At 35.3% G+C, this 26,898-nt stretch overlaps 1 protein-coding gene across 2 annotated transcripts; it reads right to left on the bottom strand.

Moving 5' to 3' along the window:
* Positions 1–25,554, bottom strand: pias1b (protein inhibitor of activated STAT, 1b). 2 transcript variants are annotated; one of them, XM_073850099.1, is made up of 14 exons: positions 25,530–25,554; positions 17,385–17,829; positions 10,508–10,592; positions 10,127–10,174; positions 9,697–9,787; positions 9,223–9,366; positions 9,029–9,134; positions 8,005–8,078; positions 7,528–7,688; positions 7,171–7,301; positions 5,321–5,495; positions 3,857–3,996; positions 2,451–2,491; positions 1–2,287 (listed from the first exon to the last, which is right to left on the bottom strand). In XM_073850099.1, exons 1-14 carry the CDS (start codon positions 25,551–25,553, stop codon positions 1,964–1,966), a joined length of 1,989 nt encoding a protein of 662 aa, XP_073706200.1. In that variant the 5' UTR covers position 25,554; the 3' UTR covers positions 1–1,963. The 2 variants fall into 2 exon arrangements, with proteins under 2 accessions (XP_073706200.1, XP_073706201.1); XM_073850100.1 differs by having other exon boundaries at positions 9,232–9,366.
* Positions 25,555–26,898: the final 1,344 nt, after the last annotated feature.

The raw sequence follows: 26,898 nt of genomic DNA, 5'->3' as shown, positions 1-26,898 counted from the left end.
AAAGATTTAATGTATTTGTTTTTATTACAGCTAAACCGCTCTCTACATAAACAAGTAACATTCATTAAGTAAACAATGTATCCCAATTCAAATAATAAATAATTCATATAATATTTTGTACAAACTGGTATTGGTTTCCTGTACATAATGGTTTCTCTCATAGCGTACCATACAGTAAGAGAAGAACTTAAGGCAGAGAGTTCATACTTGCCAGTTACTGGTACAGCTATAACAGACCGACTGTCTAGTGGTATATTTCAAGGACGTAGCGGATCAGTGAGCACGTGAAATGTATGATTTCAGTGCAATGTCGAATGGGAGATTTGTGTAGAATGACGGCGGCCTCAATTGTGTGTGCTATCATGTAACTCAGTGCAAAGGTAAAAATATATAAATTAAACAAGCATGGGTTCAATCAATCCAATTGTTAATTTCCAACACTGAAGACAAAACTCACTCATTTAGGAGGGTTAGTGGACTCTTTTGCGTACTGGCTGTCGTGAAGTGATTAAAAGTGTGCTGCTAACGTTCATCCACAACCTTTTTTTAATGCACGAGAATCAATCAAAAACAGCTGTCACATCACAACCAAGCCAGAGGATGTGCACACACAGCTGGCTGTTTAATTTCAACCCAAGTTGAATGTGACACAGCAAGTACGATTGTGGAATTAATGCCTCAGACGTCTCATATAGTACAAATATGAGAGAAAGAGAGACAAGGACACGTAATTAGCTACTTGTACAATGCGAAGCAAGTGTTAAGAGCTCTTGAAATAATTACGAAATAAATGCACGAAAGTAATGCATGATCAAAACAAATAGTAAAAATATAATATATAGATCAAATAAATAAATTCAATTTTAAACAGACGAAAACAGACAGCACAGATTATGTTGCAATAAGGTCACCTTCCAAGCACACGGTGAAAATCGAGAAACTGTAGCCCTGGAGAAAATGACATTTCACACATGGTGTTCTCAACACAAAGCGGTTGGATAGCTGGAATCTTGAGACCGAATTTGGATCCGAAGGTCTGCTGGCGATGGGATGTTACACTTCTGTGAGCTTCCTGTCTTGAGGAAATAATTATCGTCTGCACTACGGCTCCCGCAACTTCATTCTGGTGATTTTTCTGTCGTATCTGCAACAAACTAAATGAGGTATGCTATAGCGTCTGATACCCTCAGCGCTGTTTTTGCAAATTACGCCTCGTTTTTTTGAGGTTTAGTTCAGACAAACAACATCAAAGGACATGAGATCGTGAAAAAGTGTACATGAGTTTACCTCAGGTACTAACCAGCAAATGGGCACTGAACGCAAACTCCGCTTCTTACATAGGTGATGATGGATGAGAAAGAATGTGCAACTGGAATAAGACGTGACCCTCTGTCGACTCTTCAAGCATGTCGTGGCTAGATTCTGTATTGGCATTTGGGAATGCTTCTGTACAGCATACATCCTACATAACTTAAAAGCAATAATAAATTACCTGCACAGGATAATGGCATTAAATAATGCTCCCTCACTAATCAAACGATGGCTGAGGGAAAGAGTCTTCGAAAACTTTAAGGATGACTGCCATTCTATTACGTTGACTGAAATAATTCTTCGAGGTGAAATAAAATAGCAAAAAGTATAAAAGGTACAGAATAAGATAATCAAGGAACAACACACAGAGCAGTGAAAAACATCTTCAGTATCCATGGAGAAAATACCAACTGAAGTCACTCACTGGGTAGGCAGCGTCCTATTGTTTATATACAAAAGTAAAACTGAAAATAGATTTTTCTTCTCTGTACACAGCAATTTTATTCTTCTCTTTACAAAAGTCTTTGTTCTCTTTTTTTCCTCCATCCCATTCACATCTAAATCCTATCGCGAGCGCACAAAGCTCCTTTTGCGCCCTCCTGTTGTTTCTGATAAAGGCTTGTCCATTCGTTTGCGGGGCGCCCCGGTGTGGTCAGTCCAGTGAAATGACGTCGGGGATGGAGCCGTATATTACGGATGCGGCTGCAGCGGCGTCGGAGCGCGAGCGGGAGGCGTTGTTGTGTGGGTGGCTGTCTCTCAGACTGCTGGAGGACACCAGACTGCTGCTGCTTCCGCTGCTGCTGCCCCCGCTGCCGTTGGTCGGCACTAGTGAGCTGCTCGCAGGCGTCCCCGACTGCTCCAGGAAGAGCTGGGAGGAACCGTAGGGCATGAAGCGGTTCAGCAGCAGCTCGTGGTCTTCCGACGCTGACGCAGATGCCGAGGCGGCGGCTGCAGCGGCCATGACCATGTTATAATGCTGTGGAGAGGATAAAGAACAACATAAGAATAAAACGTTTATATGTTAATTGTCTCTTAGTCAGATATGCGCCCTAGTCTATTCAATCTATCTAATTTGGCAACAGATGTGGTTAAACGGAGGTTTGTTTGAGCACAAGCAGTGATGTGCTGCGTGAACCTACCTGGTGATTGTCCCCTTGTAAAAATGAGAAGAAATTCAGATCTGTAGAAAGAGAAAGACAGTTGTTTGGTATAAAATTGCTAAATATTTGTACATTTTTAATCACAACAAAAATTACAGATAAATAATGTATTCACCACCTTAATGTTCATGTCTTTCTTTCTTCAGTCGTAAAGAATTTTTTTTTTTTTTTTTTTAAGAAAACGTTTCAGGATTTCTCTCCATAAAGTGCACTATGGTGCCTGTGAGTTTGAACTTCCAAAATGCAGTTTCAATGGAGCTTCAAAAAGCTCCAAATGATTCCAGCTGAGGAAGAAAGGACTTATCTAGCGAAACGATCAGTTATGTTCTTAAAAAAAAAATTACAATTTATATACTTTGCGTTTACTCTTGTTTATTTCGGTTCAAGACAGTTAGGGTAGGTCGAAAAACTCCCATCTCATTTTCTTTGCACATTCACTTAGGTTGATACTTCTGCAGCGATGTAGGACGAGTTGGAGGAGAAAATGAGATGGGAGTTTTTCAACATACCCTAACTGTCTTGAACCAGAGTTCACGCAGAGCTAGACAAGACGAGCATTTGAGGTTATGAAGTATATAACTTGTCATTTTTTAAAGAAAATAACTGATTGTTTCACTAGATAAGACCCTTCTTCCTTGGCTGGGATGGTGAGCCTTTGAAGCTGCATTTAAACTGCATTTTGGAAGTTCAAACTTGCAGGCACCATAGAAGTCCATTATATGGAGAGAAATACTGAAATGTTATCCTCAAAAAACTATTTCCTTACTACTGAAGAAAGAAAGACATGAACATCTTGGACAACAAGGGAGTGAGTACATTATCTGTAAATTTTTGTTCAGGAAGTGAACTTCTCCTTTAACAAATTGTGTTTAAATTATGCGAAGCAAAAAAATGGATTGCAATCAATGACAACTACAATATTCTTCAAAAGTCTGGGGTTAGCAATTAAAAAAAAAAAATACATAAATTATTTAGAAAGCATGTGTTTGATTGCTTAAAAGTGAATGTAAAGCCTTTTATAACTTTCATCACATGTTCCACAAAAATATTAAGCATCACTGTTTTCAACATTGATAGTAATAAGAAGTTTCTTGAGCACCAAATCAGCATCTTAGAATGATTTCTGCTATCACAGAAATATATTCAAGTATATTAAAATAGTAATAATATTTCATAATACTGTTATACTGCATTTTTGATTAAAAAAAAAGCAGCCCCGGAGACAAAGGAAAATTGTAATTTTTAAAATGCTAAAGACACTAAACTTTTGAATGGTAGTGACAACCAAGGCAAATAAACATGAACAGTTCCAGCTGAGCAAGCAGGTGCATTCTTAATTATATATGACAAAATACTATATTAGTCTAATGATGGTATGACGGTACCTGAGAGGTCACTGGGTGTGTGGTAATAGTGACGGTAGTCCTGGATGAGAGGAGGAGGGGGTGGGATATAGTTTGTCTCCATTGCTGGCATACTGGGAGCCCGTGCCAGTGGAGACGCCTGATGATGAAGATTTAACACTCTGCAGCAAAATAACATAAAACGATTAGAAAAACTAGTGAGATACTAAAATAATATTTTAAGTAACAATATTAAAATCTTATGATACGATAATATCTCAATATGAAGTCCACAACATAATATTGCGATATTAAAAAAAAAAAAAAAAGACAAATGAAGACATGGAAGAAAAATTATTTTGTACATTTTAAATTATTCTAATGAACTTTAATTTTTTTTTCCTTTTACAAATAAAAAAAAAAGCTCCAACCCATGTTTTTACCTCAGAAAACTTAAGTCAGAAAAAAGTCATCGCCATATACTGAAAGCAACTGCACTATAAAATAAATGAAAATGAATATTTCATAGGTATATTATTTTTGTTTTACACTACAGTAGGGAATTTACAATACTTCTTTGCTAATTTGGACTGCAGTAACGTTACCCATTTAAACTGCTACATAATATTTAGAGAAATGCTATAATCATCTGCCGTGAAAATAACGCATAACTGGTGGCCGATGCATTCCCAAACACGCAAAATGCGTGCTTTGCTTTGAAACACACAGCGAAAACATAATGACCTGATGAAGGGATTAAACTATATTGTGCTTTCAGTTTTAGTTTGTTTGACAGATACTGTGTTAAAGCATAAAGGCAAAAAATACAACTTTAACGACCTTTTATGTTAGAAAAAGGGGTTTAAATATACTTAAATAAAACTACACTTTTTGCCCAAAGACCTATCGGTTCAAATCATCATGTGACCACGATGATATCGAGACAGTTCTGCTATCACGATACCACAATATTGATTATACTGTTACATCTCTATGTAACATACAGTGGCTTGAATAATTATGAAAACACTTTTTTAAATACATTTAAATATCTTTGGCTTATATGACAAAATACAGTCATCACGGTGGCATTTGTAACAAATCACTCTCAAATACACTTCAAAAAAGACATTATCCACCTTATTCTTCAATGTGGAAGTAAGCCTATGGGCAAGACTTACGGTTCATTAGCCACAATATGGAAATAACGAGAAGAATAACAACGTACAGTAAACTCTAAAACAGTTTTGACTACAAACCAGTGTACTCAAAATTAAGATAATACGTTAAAATAATATGTTAAGACACACCAGTTTGTAATATCAAACAGCAAAACAAACTGGTTTGTACAACTAAAAATAGCTGGACGGATGAGACCGGAAGCCAGACACATAAAATTTACAAATAGCTGCGCCCACTCGCACAGGAAAAATAAGGGTGGAGAAAAAAAAAAAAACTTTGGTGGATTTTAAATGTTAAAACAATAAATGAAAAATAAATTCTCACCCTTTGTTGACAGGTGGGGAGGTGGGTGATAGAGATGGACAGGCTCTTTTAGGTGGAGGCTCGTCATCATCTTCATCTGAGGAGCTGTCCAGCGTCAGGTCAATCACTTCCACTTTCTTACTGCTACTGCTGTGGGACGAACTGTTTCTGTGGTCTGACATAACTGACCGACAGTCTAAAAGAGAGAAGCATAAAAAAAAACAGACCTTGAATCACTATGTACTGACTGTAGGGCTGGGCCGATAAACAATATCATATCGAATCGCGATAAAATTTATGTTAATAACGATGATAAGCTCTAGACATTTTTTGCTCGATATGGATTAATCTAAGAGCCAATCACACAGCAGAAATATGCGACAGCGGCCAATCAGCGTGCAGCGTGCGTGTGCACGTCAAAGTACAAAGTTCATTTTCTACAGCACTTTGCGAAGCAACCCTACACCAGGACGACAAAAAAAAAAAGAGAGTGGAAGCAGCGACGAAAGAGAAACTAACCTCGAGTTATTATCCAAAGATGTTGAAGTTGTCGACAAAAAAAGGTAGCACGAATTCCGTAAGTGGTTTGACTAGCTGAAAAGCGCGATTGTTAAAACTGAAACCGAAAGCAAAAAACGCACGCGCATTCAAAAGCAATTTTAATCTCCCTTGTTTAGAGAGTGACTCCGCAATGCGCGCAAATTAGGCTAAATGACATATCTAAGTTAGGCTGTTATCAGAATGTAGACTATAATAGGTTGTGTATGTCTATAGCTCTGTATCATGCTTTAAATATTCCGTCTCTGTTTGCACTTTGAATAATGAGAGAGTAGCCTACTTTGATTATGGCTGAATTGTCTGCACTTAATACGATTAAGAAAGAGCTGTGTCGTAATTTTTTGATATTTATACTGTAGATTGTTTCAAAATGCAGTGGTTGCCTCTAATTTAAATAGCTCAACCTATAATAGAGAAAATAAACAATTGTGTTTATAATAATAAATAATAAAGAAATAAAGAAATGTGTTACAAACTATGTTTTTACAATAATTTTATGTTTACATTTTGTACATTTACTCTCATTTACCATACTCTGTCACAACTTTTATTTTATTTTCATTTATTTTAGTAAGTTATTTTAATTTTTAAAGCCAAATCTGTAATCTGCTTTTGTTAATAAACTATACTTAAAAATGTAATTTAATGAATCCTTTAATTTTTGTGGCTTTAGTCATTGTTGGGATACTATTTTAAAGCTGGCAACATCAACAGCGTATATCGAAATGTATATCGTCATCGTTCAATATGGGAAAAAATTATCGAGATTACATTTTTGCCATATCGCCCAGCCCTAACTGACTGTACCATGCAAATGGATTGAGACACAATTGTGACCCTGGACGACAAAACCAGTCATATAGGTAATTTTTGAAATCTTTGAAATTGAGATTTATACGTAGTCTGAATAAATAAGCTGAATAATAGGGCAATATTTGGCCGAGATACAAATATTTGAAAATCTGGAATCTGAGGGTGCGCAAAAAAAAAAAAAAAAAAAAAAATCTAAATACTGAGAAATTTGCCTTTAAAGTTGTTAGTTCTAAGCAAATGCATATTACTAATCAAAAATGACACTGATATATTTATGGTAGGAAATTTACAAAATATCTTCATGGAACATGATCTTTACTTAATATCTTAATGATTTTTGGCATAAAAGAAAAATGGATAATTTTGTCCCATACAATGTATTGTTGGCTATTGCTACAAATATACCCATGCTACTTATGACTTATGTTTTGTAGCTCAGGGTCACATTTGTCTATTGTCTCCATAACTCCTAACAAATATAACAGTCTTTGAGGTAATACCTTCAATGCCGTTTGATGAGGCTGACACTTCCTGTACCACCTTCTTGGATCTCATAGGAGCCCAAGTGCCGTCTTCTTTAAACTGGATCTCATCACAGTCCATACAACTGCTCAGGATCTCCATGAACAACCTATAAAGAAACATGCATACCTTTAAAAAGAGAGTTTGCCAGTATGCACTACTGTTTAAAATTTAAAAAGAAAATAACACTTTTTTTCAGCAAGGATGCATTCAATTAATTATGAATTGAAATTCAAGTAAAAGTAAAGATGTTTATAAAGCAAAAAACAATAACAGGAAATGTAGATTTCAGATGGCCCACAATCACAAGCATAAAACGCAAGAGCAGCACTAACCCATCAATAATTAGGTGCTCATATGGGGCTTTCTTGTCGCAGACCGGACACACCCAGGTGGGTTTCTTCTCATTCATTTGGATGTAGAGCGTAGCATCAAAGCACTGCAGGTGTGAGCAGGTGAGTGCTCGGCAGGGAATCGTCAACCGCATCTTTCCGAGCTGTTCGTTTACACACACACATGGACACACATGCTAGCATACATTACATGGCCATATTTTGCTTTCAAACTTTATAACTGAATGGTTTCTTATCTCTTAATCACTAGCTTGTGGTTTATTCTTCATCGCTCAAAATTATTAAACCGGCAAAGAACACAAAATGGGAAGTCTGAGAGTCATAAGCAGGGCTCAGTGGCCTCATTGAAAAGAAAGAGTTTCATTATTCTGCCAAAATGATTAATGCAATTGTATCCAAAGGAACAAGGTTTAACAAGAGAATAAAATCTTTATTCAGGGTTGAAGGTCTATTACATACCGGACAGAGCAAGGAGACTCGCAGGCTGGTGGTGGCAATCTCACTGTCAGGGTCGGCGGTAAGCTTTTCTTTGACTGAAGAGAGAACAGAAAACAAAAAATCAATCAGATTACTTGATTTACAACAACGAATGTCTTCCATCAATTTAACTGTTATACAACGCCAGGCAAAAGTTTAAGCAGTAAGATTTTTTTAATGTTTATTTTAAAGCTCTTTTGCTCACCAAGCCTGCATTTATTTGATCCAAAGTACAGCAAAAACAGTACAATTTTGAAATATCTTTACTATTAAAAATTCTATTTGAATATATTTTAAAACGTTTATTTATTCCTGTGATCAAAGCTGAATTTTCAGCATCATTACTCCAGACTATAGCTTCACATGATCCTTAAAATTCATTCTATTATGGTAATTTGCTGTTCAAGAAACATTTATTATTATTATCAATATTTAAAACAGTTTCTTTAAGGATTCTTTGATGCATAGAAAGATTCAAAGATCAGCATTTATCTGAAATAAAAAGCTTTTGTAACATTATACACTATTCCATTCAAAAGCTTGGAGTCAGTACATTTTTTTTAAAGAAATTATAGAAATTAATAATTTTATTTAGCAGGGATGCTTTAAACTGATCAAACTGACAATGAAGACATTTATAATATTACAAATGTCAGATAAATGCTGTTCTTCTGGACTTTCTATTTGAAGAAATCTACAAAAATTCTACTTCGCTGTTTGCAACATAATAATAGTAAATGTTTTTTGTGCAGCAAATCAGAATATTAGAATTAGATTTCTGAAGGATCATGTGACTGGAGTAATGATGCTAAAATTCAGCTTTGAAATCAGAGGAACAAATTACATTTTATAATACATTAAAAAAGAAAAAAATATTTCAAACTGTTACTGTTTTTGCTGTATTTTTGATCAAATAAATGCAGGCTTGGTGAGCGGAATAGACTTCTTTAAAAAAAAAAAAAAAAAACCCATTAAAAATCTGACTGGTAGTGTAAGTCTTACTTACTGAGTGCTCTTGAGTGGTCTGGGTTTCTAATGCCTTTCGACCGTAGTCTCTGTAGCAAAACTGTGGAGGACTGCTGTCGGACCAGGTACACTGCCATGGAGTAATTCTGTATGGACAACACAAAATTTAACACACATTCTGATGGTGGTTTTCTATTTTAAACCCATCACAAAACAGATTTCAAACAGATTTACTTTCATTACCCTTCCGATTTCCGACGTCCATGACACAACAATGGTGTTGGGAACTGTTGTAGACAACCTAACCAGGGAGGTAATATTGATAGGTCTGCTCGGCCGCTTTGGCTCCACTCCATTTTTGGTTGGAGGAAGATAACCCTGAGCACAAACACAAAAAAGCAGCCAGCACATGAAACAATAAACTACAGATAAATGTTTGTATCTGAAATATTATTTGTTATAAGACTTAAAGACGTTGAGGAAAAGACTGTTGGGGGGAAAATCTAGTTCAAGTGCCAAATTCTTTGTGTTTGTGTTGGTTACACACAATTTTTAAACATGTTTATGTCATTTAATGAATCAAAAATGGTAAAACTCAATAAAAGTATTGAAATATTTTCCTTACAGCATAAATGAGTATACATGTGTTCATCATTGTTTCAAACAAGATTTCTGCTGATTTGTGACCAAAAATAAAGCCAGACTCACAGGGAGGTTACAGGGTTTTCCATTCACTTTCACACAAAGGTTGGGTGGGAAATGATCTTCCTGAGGACAACTTGTCTCTGATAAGCAAAACCTGAAAAATATGTGTTGAAATTCCTTTAGGAATGTGTGGGAAAGATTTCCAAGTCTCTCTCAGAAACCCAAACAAAAGAAACTCTGAAGATGGGGGTAGGTTAGCCTCAACACAGAAAATCAGAAAACAGAAACAAAGCATTTTAAATAGCAAATAGTTTGCTATTTTATATGTTAAACACTACATTTTTATTATCATAAGACTTTGTGGTAACACAAAACAATGGTGGGAAGTAAAACATCACTCTTTACATAATTATTTTGCTTCATGTGTTCAGATATCAAAAAGTTCCAGCTGAGCTTTGGATATCTATTGTTTGAAACTGTTGTCTTATTATACCTTAGCTGTACTTGCACGGTGAAGTCACATTTGGTCCCAGAGATGTCCCTGTCGAGACAAGAGGGTGGGAGTAAAGGAATGTGTGTTAGAGCGTAGGAGAGAAAAGCATACCAAACATTCTACAGGACCGCTCGCTTGGGCACGTTTGATTAGCACTATTGTCTGCTATATAACAACAAGAGGAAGATATCCAAAAAAGAGACAAGATAAACTGCTCAACAGCTGTTTTAAATTTAGCAGGTTTTCAGTTCTGTCTGAAATAGCTTTTTAGTTCAAATTTATTACCAGCTCAAAATTAGTTAGGGTATTTCAAGCACTTGAACCATGTAACCACATCCAACTATGCAATTTAATACCCCCCCCATACACATACACACTTACATTGAACTGCTGATCTGTTGAACTTGTTGAGGCGTTAGTGCAAACGCAAAACATGTTTCCTGAAACCTCTGACCACTGTCTGAGGCTGTAAAACAAAAAGAGAGGAGACAATTATAAAAGATGGAGAACCCATTACTCTATTGATGAAATGACAAAGATGAGACTTGAACAACTCTTAAAGAAAGGTCAGCCAAGCTTGGGAGTAATTTGCACCAGTCGTTAAAGGGAGAGTTCACCCGAAAATGAAAATTCTGTCATTAAAGGAGAAGTTCACTTGCAGAACAATAATTTACAGATAATTTACTGACCCCTTGTCATCCAAGATGTTCACGTCTTTCTTTCTTCAGGTGATAAGAAATTATGTTTCTTGATGAAAACATTTCAGGAATGAACTCCATATAGTGGACTTCAATGGTGCCCCCAAATGTGAACTTCCAAAATGCAGTTTAAATGCAGCTTCAAAGGGCTCTAAACAATCCCAGTCGAGAAATAAGGGTCTTATCCAGCGAAATGATCAGTCATTTTCGAAACTAATTGACAATTTATATACTTTTTAACCTTAAACTCTCGTCTTGTCTAGGTCTGTGTGAACTGTGTTTTTTCCGGTTCAAGACAGTTAGGGTATGTCGAAAAACTTGTTTTCTTCCCCAATTTTACAATCATCCTACATCGTTCCAGAAGTACTGACTCAGTGTTTACAAAGTAAACATGCAAAGATCAAATGCCCTTTACAAAAAAAGGTAAAACTGTGATGTAGGATGATTTTGAAGTTGAAGAAGAAATCGAGATGTGAGTTTTTCGACATATCCTAACTGTATTAACCCGGATTACACAGACTACACAAGCGCATCACAGAGACTAGACTAAACGAGCATTTGAGGTTAAAAAGTATATAAATTGTCCATTTGCTAAAAAAAAAAAAAAAAACTGATAATTTCACTATAAAAGACCATTCTTCCTCGGCTGGGATCGTTTAGAGCCATTTGAAGGTGCATTCAAACTAGATTTTGGAAGTTCAAATTTGGAGGCACCACTGAAGTCCAATATATGGAGAAAATTCCGGAAATGTTTTCCTCAAGAAACATAATTTCTTTACGACTGAAGAAAAAAAAAAAAAAACATTGGATGACAAAGGGGTGAGTAATTATCTGTAAACTTTTGCTCAGGAAGTGAACTTCTCCTTTAATTACTTACCCTCATGTTGTTCCAAACCCGTAAGACCTTTGTTCATCTTCAGAACACAAATTATATATTTTGGATGAAATCCGAGAGCTTTCTGACCCAGTCTTTGATGCAACTTCACAAAGTACCACAACCATGAATAAAGTTATTTTTGTTTTCTTTGCACACAAAAAGTATTCTCATAGCTTCATAACATTAAGGTTAGACCACTAATGTCACATGGACTACTTTAACGCTGTCCTTACACCTCTCTGGGTCTTGAATGTGGTAGTTGGGTTGCTATGTAGGGTCAGCAATAGGGCTGTCATGTAACGATTATTTTTGGTAATCAATTGATTTTTCGGACGATTATTAGAGTAATCAAATAATTATATATATATATATATTTTTTTAAGGTAATAGAAATAGACCCAAGCAAACAACAGCCTTTAAAATGACAAAATTCATATTATAACACTAAGGCAATAATAATTGGTTCAAATAAAGCATTAAAAGCAAGTAACCTTATGGTTTTATTTAGGGATGCACCGATACGAATCGGCCGATCATGCTTGCGCGTTTTGTCAGTAAAGCCGGTTCTGTAATCAGCGGTAAATGCCATCAGGTGCGTGATTTCACGTTGAGCCGTATATACTACACACAGCCGTTGTTTACCGACGAGCTGCGCAAATCAATGTTCATTATCAGTGTGAATGTGCGCAGCTTGTCAGTGAACAACGGCTGTGTGTAGTATATACGGCTCAACGTGAAATCACGCACCTGATGGCATTTACCGCTGATTACAGAACCGGCTTTACTGACAAAACGCGCAAGTTATCGGCCGATACGGATCGGTGCATCCCTAGTTTTATTTAACAAAACTGAAAATGCATAATGTATTATAAACAATACAACTAATGTACATTAGGCATTATAACAAAAAATGCAGAGGTTGCCAATGGCCTAAATGTCCACTTAATCTTTTAACATTTGAACATTTCTTTACGACAGAAATGCTACAGCCACTGTAATTTCTTGAAATTGTAGCCTTATGCAGCCTTACAAAACGGTCTAATAATGTGTTTCATTGATTGTCGTATCTAAAAGTATTTTGTTACTCAACACAGACAAAATGCAATCAAGAATTTTTTATAAAAGAGTACTCAAATTGAATCGAGGAATCGTGACAGGCCTAGTCAGAAAGCTTTTGGATTTCTTAAAGGTGTTCCAAAGATGAACAAAGGTCTTACAGGTTTGGAAAAAACAAGAGGGTGAGTAATTAATGACAAAAGTTTCATTTTTGGGTAAACTATCCCTTTAAAAGGTAGCAGTAGTTCGCTTTCAGAACAAAAATTTACAGATAATGTACTCACTCCCTTGTCATCCATGATGTTTGTGGCTTTCTTTCTTCAGTCGTAAAGAAATCATGTTTTTTGAGGAAAACATTTTAGGATTTCTCTCCAAATAATGGACTTCTATGGTGCCCCCAAGTTTGAACTTCCAAAATGCAGTTTAAATGCAGCTTCAAATGGCCCTAAATGATCCCAGCCAAGGAAGAAGGGTCTTATCTAGCAAAACAATTATTTTCTAAAAACATTTACAATTTAAATACTTTTTAATCTCTACACAGAGTACACACAGAGCTAGACAAGACGAGCATATGAGGTTAAAAAGTATATAAATTGTATTTTTTTTTTTTTTTTTTTAAGAAAATAACTAATCGTTTTGCTAGATAGGACCCTTCTTTCTCCAGCTGTGATCGTTTAGAGCCCTTTGAAACTGCATTTTGGCAGTTCAAACTCGGGGGCACCATAGAAGTCAATTATATGGAGAGAAACCCTGAAATGTTTGCCTCAAAAAAACATAATTTCGACTGAAGAAAGAAAGACATGAATATCTTGGATGACAAGGGGGCGAGTACATTATCTGTAAATTTTTGTTCTGAAAGTGAGCTACTCCTTTAAGACAAAAATTTCACTCTTACAAAAAAAAACAAAAAAACAAACACAATTCAGGGAACTTACCAACTAGTCAGTTTTACTAATCTAGCACTAATTTCGAAATTATGTACTTTCATGGTGCAAACGAATAACATTTTAGAGAACTGTGTGCTTTTGACTTCATAGGAAAAGTTTGGAGAAGGGGTTTTCTGTTCCTTACAGTCCTAAAGAAACGCTTTAGTAAGTCTGGTGTGTTTACTGAAGAGGAAACTGTTAGGGAGGATCGGCTTCCTTGTAACGTAAATCATTTCTGCTGGTGTACATACTTTTGGTTATATAGTATATATTTGCATATTTGTTGACAGCATCCTTGACCAAGCAACTAACAGTAAGTAAAGGTAATTATCTCAAACCGATAGCAAAGCAGCATCTCAGTTACACACACAAGGCTGCCGGTCCTTTTCTGTGGGACCACTTTAAACGCTTGTGCAGTTTAGTTTAGCCAAACTCTACAACATAGCTAAAAATAACTTGGGGTTACATAACCAAATCTCCTTAAATGAAGCAAGGATTTCAGGAGCAAGAGAGAGTGAGAGAGATAAGAGGAAGCTCTATCTGCACCTCTACAGGCGCACACATAGGTGGCTGAACTCAATGAAAGAGACTGAAATGAGAGGTGCGTTTTCTGCACGCTGACCACTTGAGTAGTCATGTGAAGAGGAAAATCTATTCCACTCAAAGTGGAGAGAGTTTAACAGTGAGAAGCTGGCAGATGATTAATCTGTACTCATGAGGAAGGAAAGGAGGTGAACCAATTCTCTGGTGCGCAAAAGATCCATCAACACTGGTTGCTCTCTCAGCTCAAACAACTCAAAATTCACCAATCATTTTCATCACATTGACCTAGAAAGAATCCAAGGGGCTTCAACTCAATATGAAAGAAGGACCATTGTGTTTGCTGAAAGTTGCTTGAAAAGCAATTTGATGTTACAGGGTTCTTTGCCTTGCGTAGCAAGAAGCACTTAGTATATAGCAATCTGCACCCAAATTGAAGTCTATAAGGGTGCTTGTAAGAAAATGAAACTTGAAATAAGGCAACCTGCTTCTACACTCCAAAATGAGCTAAGCATTGGTTAAGAACCTAGATCTGATTCAAACTGCATTTATTATAACTCATTTTTGATGCCTATGTATATTTATTTTGAGTACGTACTTGGGCATTCATTTTCTTTTCAAGAATAAAATGACAGGTATACACTCAATCCACATATAATCATAAATGCCCTGAGGTGAGAACACTAAGGCTAGTTATCTGAACATCTCACAGAGCAAAAACAGAAAAAGAACATAACACTTAAACATGCTGTACTGATCAAAGCAAAAAGGCATTAACACAGGCTCCGTGCTTAATGACACATCCTTTCCATTGATATTGGCCTTTTATTCTTAGCATGAGCTGGACGCCTAAATATAGCACAGATGGCCCTTGTCCAATCTGATAAGCTATAAATCACTTGAAGAGCACCTTTATGTCTGTATAGATGGGGGGAGGTGAAATCTTCATGAGAGGCCTACATTGCTTGTAAAGGACGTACAAAATTTTGATTTTCTAAATCAACTAGTTGGTGGATTGATCGAATATCTAGTTAGTCTGAAGCCAGCGTCATGTTCTGATCTCCTGATTAGATGCATTTCCTAGCTATATACGGATGCTAAGTAAAGCTTTTACATAAGGTAAAGAAGGTTAATCAGAAGTTTTTCAAACCAGAGTCTGTAAAATTTTGTGAAGATGTATTTTTGGACTGTCAAAGTTAACACGTTAATTTCAGATGTTTATTAAATAACATTTTTCAACATATATTTATTATTTTGAAATAACATTTATTGTAAAAAGCACTTTTTTTCCTTTGTTTCTGTAGGTTTATATAGCTAACAATACACTAATTGTGCAAATGCGTAAAAGAAATTGAACCTAATACATTAATTTTATTTTTTGCCATGAATATAAATATATGACAAATATAAAAGTGATTTAATCAAATCAACATCGTTGTTGATTTATTTAATATTTAAAGCAACACATTATGTGTGACATAGTTACACATTACAAGTACTTACTATAGTACATACTATAAAAATAGAATGTAATTATACATAATTCCAAGTAATTTAGCTGAAACAAAACCCTAAGCTTAATCTTAAACCTATACTACATACATAGTGGTTAAATATTATTACTCAGTATCTATTTGTGTAATTACACTGAAATAACATCACCTTAAAATAAAGTAAATACATTATTATTTCTCTCATAAATATTTCTTTCACAGTATGAATTACACAAAAAATATCGAGATAATATTACATTTAACCATTTTTGGGAGTCCTCTTTTTTAGGACTGTAAAAATCGATTCATTTTTGATTAATTGTTTCCAAAATAAAAGTTTTAATGATTAATGATTTTACAGAAGTCTCTCATACTCATTAAGGCTGCATTTATTTGACTAAAAATACAGGGAAAAAACGTCATATTGTGAAATACAATTGCAATTTAAAATACTGGTTTTCTATTTTAATTTACTTTAAATATAATTTAATCCTGTAATGCAAAGCTGAATTTTCAGCATCATTACACCACATGATCCTTCAGAAATCAATCTAATATGCTGATTTATTATCAATGTTTTATTATCAATTTATTATCAACAGTTGTGATGCTTGAATTTTTTTTGGAAGCTGTTCTTTTTTAGGATTTTTTGATGAATTAAAAAAATGTAACAAAATGAATAGCATTTGCTCAAAATAGAAATCTTTTCTAACAAAAGTATTTTTTAATGACCCCGAAGTTTTGAATGGTAGTATATATATGTTACAAAAAAATTTAAAAGCATCTTAACAGTTTCCAACATTGATAATAAATCAACATATTCAAATGATTTCTGAAGTATCATGTGACACTGAAGTTCTGGGCAATGATTAATCACAATTAATTTCTCAACAGCAGCGGACATATAAATAGACAGTACTACTATTTGGCATCAGATCAGACAGTTTGAAAACCCCTGATAACTGTTACTGCAACTTATGTAGAGAAAGACTACAATACAGAATGGCACCAAACTGCTTATGTTCATCCTGGACAAAGAATGAAGCTTCAAAGGAAATGTCTTTAGAGACTTCTTGGAAATGACTTTACCATGCTGTACACTCTCTGACATGCTGCATTTCTAAATTCAATTCTGTAGAAACACTATTCAACCTTAAAGGGGCTATATGTAACTTTTTCCCCAAAATAAACATAACAATAGCCTTTTTATTTGACCATTTATGACTCAAACATCTCCTGGTGAGCATACTGACACCTTGTCAGCTCACAGTGGGTGCACCTATAAGCCTGTATCCTATTTTTCCTATTTTCTGTCGGGTCGGATTTTTTGCACGCTGTCTGCGGATGTGACGTCAAGCGCGTTCATGTTAAACGTTTCAGATCACTCTGCCACCACCGCTAGTCATATATATTGCAAACAAACTTAGTTTCTCAAACAATATATGTATTTGACTGTTCTTACTTCTGTAAACATAATGTTGACTTCTTTGCAGCGGATGACTTGTGAAGTGTGTACGTACGAGCGCGCGCTGCGAGAGCGAGCAGAAAGGAAGAGCAGTTCCGTTTTTTGGCCACAGGTGTCAGTCGCGAGTTTAAATTTCAGAAAGTTACATATAGCCCCTTTACTAATCAACTATTCAGCTGTTAGACATCATTCGTATTACTCACCTAAACTGGTGGGTTTGATAAGCTCATCAAGTACATCGTAGAATGGCAGCCTTTGGAGCTTGACGTCTGGATGAACTGGGTGAAGGGTGGAGGCCAGATGGGGCAGGCCCAGCTCGTGCTTTGGCCCAAGCAGTGCGACAGGTAGTAGAGATGGTGAGCCGTGCCCATCGAATCCCAGCTGTGTCAGGCCGGCAGGCAGACCTGCGGTAGCCCCTCCAGTGGTGGAGTGTATGCCAGGGAGGGAGAGGTCTGTCGGGGACACCATCTTTGTGGGGAAGCGGCGGCGGTAGAGCTCCTTGATCTTCATCTGCACGGCAGGGCTGCAGCCGGCTTTCAACAAATGTAGCGCTTTGGTCAAGAGTTCGTGCTTCCTTCCATGTTTGTTGCGGCCTGCGTATCCCAGAAGAACCTGAAGCTCTGAGACACGGAGGCTCATCACCATTTGCTGTTTTAGAAAAACAGAAGAAACAGGAGTTAAAATATGCAATTAACAAAACAAATATTCCCCCCCCCCCCCCACCACCATTAAAAGTTTGGGATCGGAAAGATTGTTTTTTTTTAAGTCTCTCATACTTACCAATGTTGCATTTCAAATTATTAAAATACACCAAAACAGTAATTTTGTGAAATAATTTAAATTTAAAAGAACTGTTCTATTATAATATTTTTTTTTATGCAATTGATTTCCCTGATAGAAAACCGGAATTTTCAGCACCCATTTCTTTAGGCTTCAGTGTCACATTATCATTCAGAAATCAGTCTAATATGCCAATTTGGTGCTTAATAAAATAATAATAATAATAATATATATATATTTCTTAGTATTATCAACGTTAAACGGTTGTGATGATTAATGTTTTTGTAGAACCAATATTTTACTTAGATAAATTTGATTCTTTTTAAAGGGTCTTTTAAAACAATACAACTTCTCTGTCACTTTTGATCAATTTAATGCATCTTTACTGATTAAAAACACATTATTTAAAAAAGAAAATACCCCAAACTTCTCAAGTCATCGTTTAATTTCTATTTAAACATTAGTCAACCTAACTCATGGTAAATAGTATTTATGTGCCTCACTTTTAATGATGGTGATTTAACATGAGGTTATCCAGTCTGTTTGATAGGACCTATGATTTATATGCTTTATACACAAACTAGACCAGCTAGGACTAAATAATCTTCAGGCTCTGTTATGGGCGAGCGTTCATTATAAGCCATTATTTGAAATACAAATATTTTGAAACATAATTCCAGTCACTTTTGATCAATTTAATGCATATTTACTCAAAAATATACATTCTTGAAACAATAAAAAAAAAAAAAACATACCCCAAACTTCTAAACAGAAGCATATTTTTCAATAAATTCAACCCATTTCTACATGTTGCAACTAAGAGTCACTGTTTACTTTCTACGTAAACATTAGTCAACCTAACTAATTGTAACTGTTCTCTAGGTGCCTCATTTTTAATGATGGTGATTGAATATGCGGTTATCCATTCTGTTCAATAGGACTTGTGATTTATATGCTTTATATAGAATGTAGACTAGCTAGGACTGAATTGGCTTCAGGCTCTGTCATAGACAAGCGTTCTTATAAACCATAAGTCATACATAGTCATGCTGGCCAAAAGGCCTGTCTGTGAGAATACAATCAATTCAGTTTGCCAAACGCAGATCAAGTGGGATTTTAAGGTTGTAACATTTGCATCGTGTTGTTTTGTTTGCGATGCAGACCTGTAATTGTGACGGCCCTCATGTAAAGCATTTGACCAAACGATAACACCGACGTGTGTGGGATCAAAGCCACTTTTCGTGTGCAGACTTTACCTCCCCTGTCGCTCTTGGATATTCTGAGAGTATAAAGAGCTGTGTTGGTGGTACCAGCATTTGGATTCTATTAAAATCTATGGGCAAGTAGAGAGGTGAAGAGGGTGAGATAGTGGGGGAAGGGAAGATCAAGCTTGAGCCTCGGCCAGTGAGCTTTCATAACAAAAGCAGTGGAGCACAGCTCCAGGGAAAACAAGAGAACCGCAGACCAGCAGAGGCTCATATTTCTCCACCTCAGAGAGACCAGAGTCCCCTCCCCAGTTTACTGCCAAGTGCCAACTGGACTGTTCACACAAATACTGACACAAACACTCTTTATTAATTTCCACCCATCCCGCCTCCCAACACAAATAAACGGCTTCGCTGCCGACGCAGACAGATGATGAGACTCTCGCTGTCATCCTGTTGTAGTGAAGAACGGCCCCCAGTGTAAACCTAGAAGAGTTCAAGAAGTTTGGCGATTCAAGAAGAACCCACAGGAAAGCCTGATCTTTCTGTTAAATCATATACAGCATGGTTTCAGAATGTTGTTTCTTTCATACTTCTAAAAGCAAATTAATATCCCACAACCTGTCTAAAAGACTGGACAAGAGAAAACTCTTGGTCAGCAGTTGAAGAGTGAAGGGAGCAAACACTCCCAAGTTTAAACGGTTTATTAGGATGAGCTCATTCTCCTCACAAGGGCCTAATAACACTGTGAAGACAAAGGAATAGGAAGTGGACCCTGAGCTGTGTAAAAACGTTCCTGACGATTAGGCAAGCAGGCATCTTCATGTGATTCTAAGGAATCCTAAACCTCTTGAATGTTCACATCTACAGGCTGAGCCACCTGCACTATGTTTAAAAGTCTGAGGTTGATAGGATTTTTTAAATATTTGTGACTCCAGACCACAAAACCAGTCATAAGGGTCAACTTTTTGAAATGTGTACATTTATACATCTCAAAGCTGAATAATTAAGCTTTCCAATGATGTATGGTTTGTTAAAATCTGGAATCTGAGGGAGCAAAAAAAAAATATTGAGAAAATCACCTTTAAAGTTGTCCAAATGAAGTTCTTAGCAATGCATATTATTAATCAAAAATTAAGTTTTGATATATTTACGGCAGGAAATTTACAAAATATCTTCACTGAACATGATCTTTACTTAATATACTAATGAATTTTGGCTTAAAAGAAAAATCAATAATTTTGACCCATACAATGTATTTTAATTAAATTGGTAAGTTAATCAATTAGAAATACAATTAGTTTTCTACAACATTATATATCTGTCACTTTTGATCAAATGCACCCTTGCCGAATAAAAGGCTCAAAAGAAAAAAAAAAAAAAATCATACCGTCCCCAAACTTTTGAAAGGGTACTGTTTAAAGGATAACTTTAAAGACAATTTACACTCTACTGTCATCTCTCAATGATACAGTTACCCTATGGGAAATGGGCCCTTGGGTCTGTAAACATACGTCTAAATATACCTCTACAAACAGCAGGATGCAGAACACAACGTTTCTACACAAGCTAAGTGAACTAGGAGCTCAAAACAAGTATAACAGCTCATAGAAAAAGTCCTTCTTAAAAGCCACAGTAACAGATTTTAAACAAACATTAAACATGTTAAAAAAAAGAAAATTACATTAATAAAGAAATATTAAAATGGAGTGACCAACAGCGGTCCTGGAGAGCCACAGTTTTGCTCCAACCTTGATAAAAACTCACCTGCTTAAAGCTTTCTTTAAAAAGCTTAAACAAATAGTTAACAAAAAGTTAACAAATCGAGAAGAATAGAGAAAAAAAAAAAGCTGTCTGAGGAACAGAAGGTATTTGTGGTTGGCCATACTCAACCAGGATTTTCAGAGCAAGACTCTTGAACATTCGTGTTTGTTTTTATCATTTCCAGTCAGGTAGGTGAAATATTAGGCTAATATCTTAATTAATACTGCTTGGACATATCTTTACCACCTATTAACTTTAGTTTGTCAAAATATTGTGCCCTTTCCTGCTTACTAAGTCCTACTCCATATGATTTAGCAGCTTCCACACATTTTTTCCATGGTTTAGACAGTGTAAAATAGCAGAACAAAGCATTTAGTAGTATATAAACTGTGCAATCCATGCTGTTGTTTACATCAGAGTATCGCCAATATGGTGCATCCGGGTGCAAACCCGGTTGAGAAAAAAAATTGCATTTAACTAAAGTACTGAAAGGGACCTCAGATGAATAATGCCACTTATCCTGTATAGAGCTGGAGAGCTGAAGAACTGAAGAGCTTTGTAACATCATTAGTGTTATATTTTCCTGTTTATTACTGTGAAGCTGCTTTAAAACTATCAATACTGTATAAAAAGCTATAAAGGTTCCTGGAAATTTGCATGACTTTTTTTTTTTATTACATTTACAAGCTTAGAAATTACCATTTTAAAGTTTCCTGTTATTTCAGTTTTACCAGGCTAAGGGAGCCCCGGTTGCTAAACTTTAATACATGTTTCACTGTTTAATAGCCATAAACACTTGTGCTCAGACAGAAATGTTCTTACGAGACTGATAGTATACATTCTTTTAAGTCATATTTTTTGCGTTTGCTGTTTCCACATGAAATTTAATATAGAACTTTTTAATAGCTATGACAACAATGTGCTCAGACATAAATGTTTTTACGAGACAGAGTTCTTCAAAGCTTTTTTTTTTGCCCTTTTTTGCATTTAAATGACAGGACAGTTGAAGAAACAGGACTGGTGGAATTAGAAATGGTCTATATATCAGGACTCAAACTTGGGCTTTCCAAAGTCTTTATATAACTAAGTAAAAAACAAACCGAAATTTAATTTACAAAGTTTGAGTACCCATTCACTATAAAGAGCGACCGCCACAGACTTCAGAATTTATTTTTGTGCTTCATAAAAGAAAAGCAGCATACCGGTTTAGAACAACATGAGGGTGAGTAAATGATGACAGAATATCTTTTTAGGCCCCTTAGATAATTCCAGCTCTACTTCCAAAAACATCAAAGCGGGAGAATAGCAGGCTTTGTTCTATGGTCTCATCTCTGAATTACAGTCTAAAAACGACAGTTCTTCTCAGAAAAGATGCATTTAATAAAACAGCCGCTTGAATAAACAATGAGGTTAATGGTTTAGTTTCAATGAGTGTGGTTATCATAAGTCTTGACTCACTTATGATAAAGACAACCTAAACATAGGTAGCACTTCTCTGAAGACACGTAATTTTGGTAACTGCGTGAAGCAGGCTTCCTTCCTGAATAACCCACAAAAGCATTGAAGCTCAATAACAATAACATAAAACAAACTAGACCTGATAAGTAATTAAAATGAGGCTGAAGTCTTGATAACAAACTTGATTTAAAAAAAAAAAAGTCCTCGTCCATAAGAACTTATACATGCAATAAGAGAAAATGACTTTTTAATTGTTAATGTTTAAAATCACCACTGTTTCACTAACCACCAGGAAGTGGTTTAAACTGTGAACTTTTATATACTGACGGATACAGCAAACATTATGATATAGGTTTGCAATGCAACTGTAATAGCTACTATTAAAATTCACAATATAACTACAATTAATACAATAGGTGTAGCTTTTATCATCATCTTAAGATAGGATTTTCCTACAGGAGTTATTTCAGACAGTGGTGGGTCAAAAGGTTTTAATATTAAATATGGAAGGTATTTAAACACATTCCTTATTTCAGTTAGCAATTATGAACTCAGAAGGAAAAAATTTAAGCCATTTGACAACATCAAACTGTCATCGTGTTACACCTTCACATTCATTTAATTCACATTCCAAGCAATTAATTTCAGTCTGTAATGCTAATACTGTCTGTTACCATACCAAACACAGTTGAAGTCAAAAGTTTACAATACATACACCTGGCATAATCTTTGAAATGCTAATTGTTTTACCAAAATAAGAGATCATACAAAATGCAAGTATTGACCTAATAAAATATTTCACATAAAAGACGTTTACATATAGTCCACAAGAGAAAATAATCGTTGAATTTATAAATATAACCCTGTTCAAAAGTTTACATACACTTGATTCTTAATACTGTGTTGTTACCTGAATGATCCACAGCTGTGTTTTTTTTTTGTTTAGTGATAGCTGTTCATGAGCCCCTTGTTTGTTCTAAACAGTTAAACTGCCCACTGTTCTTCAGAAAAAAATACTTCAAGTCACCAAGATTCTTTGGTTTTTCAGCATTTTTGTGTATTTGAACCTTTTCCAACAATGACTGTATGATTTTGAGATCCATCTTTTCACACTGAGGGACTCATATGCAACTATTACAGAAGGTTCAAACGTTCACTGACGCTTTAGAAGAAAACACAATGCATTTGAAGATCAGTGTAAATTTAATTATTTTGTCTTCTGGGAAACATGCAAGTATCTTCTATAGCTTTTGAAGGGCAGTACTAAATAATAATAATAATAAAAAAAAAAAGATATTTAGGCAAAATAAGAAAAATGTACACATCTTCATTGTGTTCAAAAGGCTGTTAATGCATCGTTTTCTTTTCTTTTGAAGCATCAGTGAGTGTTTGAACGTTCTGTAATAGTTGCATCAGTTGTCCTTAGTATGAAAAGATGGAACAGTCATTGCTGGAAAGGGTTCAAATACACAAAAAAGCTGAAAAACCAAAGAAGTTTTGGGACGTGAAGGATTTTTCTGAAGAACAGCTGCCAGTTAAACTGTTCAGGACAAACAACAATCACTAAAAAACAAACAAAAAAAAACAAAAACAACACAGCTGTGGATCATTCAGGTAACAACACAGTATCAAGAATCAAGGGTATGTACACTTTGAATAGGGTTATTTTTATAAATTAAATAAACTATTTTCTCTTGTGGACTATTTGTAAACATTTGTTATGTGAAATATCTTATTCGGGTCAGTACTAAATAAAATAACATACATTTTGTATGATCCCTCTTATTTTGCCAAAATAATTAACATTTAACAGATTCTGTTTTGACTTCAACTGTATGTTATATTTACATTCCTGGCAGAAAAATGTAATTTCCCTATGTAGCAAGCTGGTACTCCAAATAAATCTTTAGCTCATTGTTTGTAACTTTTAAATGGCAAAAACAACAGGAAATGCCTCCTATAATGACAAACCCAAAGTGCACAGTTTAAATCATAACAGTGGTTTCACACACACAAAAAAAACTCTTTGGATTATCAGCAGAATAGGTAATTTTGCTCTCTGCAAAATAGATGTTTTGCTATTGCCAACAATAGTATCCTGGTATAATGTGATACAAATGAAGCCGTGGTGAAAAAATATACTACAGAAGGGGGCATGTTATTAGGCCTCATCTTCTCTGTTTGCAAAAGGTTGTAGCTTAATGGTCTGAACCCCAACTCCTTAAAATGACCTAACAACTACTTTTGACAGTATTCTGTCTAACTGACAAAATCAGAGCCAGTTTAGAGGTCTAGATGTTTCTCTCTATTAGTAACAGTATGACCAAAAGAATTTTAATATCACTAGCAATCCACATTATGAATAAAACAAGACAACATACTTGTGACAATCACATCAAAATAAACAACAGCAATGCCAGAAGACATTAAAATGCCTTCATAAATTGGACAAACAATCTCACAGCATCACTTTTGTAAACATACACCAACTTTAAACGAACTTTCTATTAGGCTAAATCACAGTGAAACCAATCGAAACAGGCCGTGGTCGATGGTTGCGTCTCAAAATCTGGTGTTGTGTAAACACAGACAGCATTTTTGGACGTCACATCCTCGATTCAAAGGTTCAAACGTGTCTATGATGCCCAAAGTTCAATCTTTATTATCTGATATCTAGGTCATGAGACTGAGCAGTTGTCTGTTTTTATAAATGCAGCAGGTTAACTGAAGTCCTAACTGTCAAAGTACTGAATTCCCAGGCTGTTAGCAGCCTACGCACCACCCACATGCTGCTTCACACTTACGACTGGCTCCTGACGGTCCATGAACCATTTAAATCCCTAGATTTACGCGTTAAAAGAACAATTAGCAATATCAATATCCTAATTCAGATGGATAAGAGCTAATTTCACACGAGCGGGCAGACAGCTGTGCGGGTTAGCAGGCAGCTAGCTGAATCCATCATAACAATAACACTGTTCCTTTAACCGGGCACAAAACTGCTCATAAAGCGCTTTAAAATCAAACACGGAACGTCACCTCGCTCAAAAGTAAATCGCGGGAACATGTCGGACGGAAAACATTGCCGAACAGGTCTGGTATAAAGGCTGTATTCAAAGTAATTTGCGGGTTACACTTTACCTTCAATTCCGCACTCTCCGCCATCTTGTTTCTCTGGCGCAAGCGTGATCGGCGCCTTGGCACGTGACCAGGACGTGTGCCCGTTCAAATGTGCAGGAATCCCTCTCTAGTTCAAAAATTAGCGCGCAGATTACGCGATTTTACACTGCTTCAATGGAATACATGGCATTATACATCAGCGACTAGATATATTGTAACCAAACATTATCACTTTTATCAATTTATACAATTTAAATGTAATAATTAATTAAACAAAAAGGTAACGGTACATTGTTTCCAGATAATTCGATGGAATTTGCATTCAGCTTAGTCAGCTGATGAGTAATGGGAAGTCCGAGGCATTTCCACAAATTTGTTCTTTCGAACAATTCGTTTTAAAGAACAGGAATAAAAAGCAGTTTGGGGATTATTATTATATGTCATGTTGAAATTTTGTAATCACGTGCTGTTTGTTGCAACCACATCCTTCCTTCAAAATCCTTTTATTGAATCATCAAAAATGATGATTCAATACTGACATGGCATTTACATTTAATCATTTAGCAAACGCTTTTATCCAAAGCAACTTACAAGTGTAGAGAACAATAGAAGCAATCAGACCAACATGAGGGCAACCGTTTACAAGTGCTGTAACAAGTCCAATACACTGTAAAAAATTACTCTGGGGGGTACTAAATACAACCCATAAAAACAGTTAGATTTTACTTAAGTATATTAGTCAGTAAGTAAAATATATAATAATGGGTAAATTCTACCCTCACTACCTATTAGTTTACAGTAATAAATGCAACACGAAAGAATTAAGTAATATATACCGAAAAATATTCAAAGTGCGCATGCGTTCAGTAGGGAATCACGGGATTACTCGTCTTCTGTGCCAATGGCGGGACAGTGATGTGTCGAAATACAGGTAAGTTTTATTCAAAACATTCTGATATCATCATGAATGCAAATGTTAAAATGTTTGTTTAAAGATAAGAGCAACAAAAATATTTTGTACTGGCAGGATTATATTGTCAGCGCCACATCCGTCATGAAAGATTGACTGTGTTAGAATTTGTGGTTGGTCAAACTAGCTTTGAAAACTGAGAACATTGTCCAAAAATGGCACATGTAAATGTGAGTAAAAAATCTATATTTGTGATTCAAATGTATTACCTGTCATTAGTTTTATATATATATATATATATATATATATATATATATATATATATATATATATATATATATATATATTATATATATATATATATATATATATATATATATATATATATATATATATATATATATATATAATATATATATATATATATATATATATATATATATATATATATATAATATATATATATATATATATATATAT

Source organism: Garra rufa, chromosome 11 (genome assembly GCF_049309525.1).
Source record: "Garra rufa chromosome 11, GarRuf1.0, whole genome shotgun sequence".
In the NCBI taxonomy this organism is placed as follows: domain Eukaryota; kingdom Metazoa; phylum Chordata; class Actinopteri; order Cypriniformes; family Cyprinidae; genus Garra; species Garra rufa.
This window is presented reverse-complemented; position numbering and strand designations above follow the sequence as displayed.

Excerpts from the sequence above, each read along its gene's own strand:
- pias1b (XM_073850099.1), bottom strand. The coding sequence starts at position 25,553 with ATGGCGGAGAGTGCGGAATTGAAG. Across the intron at positions 17,830-25,529 it reads CGGAGAGTGCGGAATTGAAG|CAAATGGTGATGAGCCTCCG; the intron begins GTAAAGTGTAAC and ends TTTCTAAAACAG. Across the intron at positions 3,997-5,320 it reads TCCCCACCTGTCAACAAAGG|AGTGTTAAATCTTCATCATC; the intron begins GTGAGAATTTAT and ends ATTTTGCTGCAG.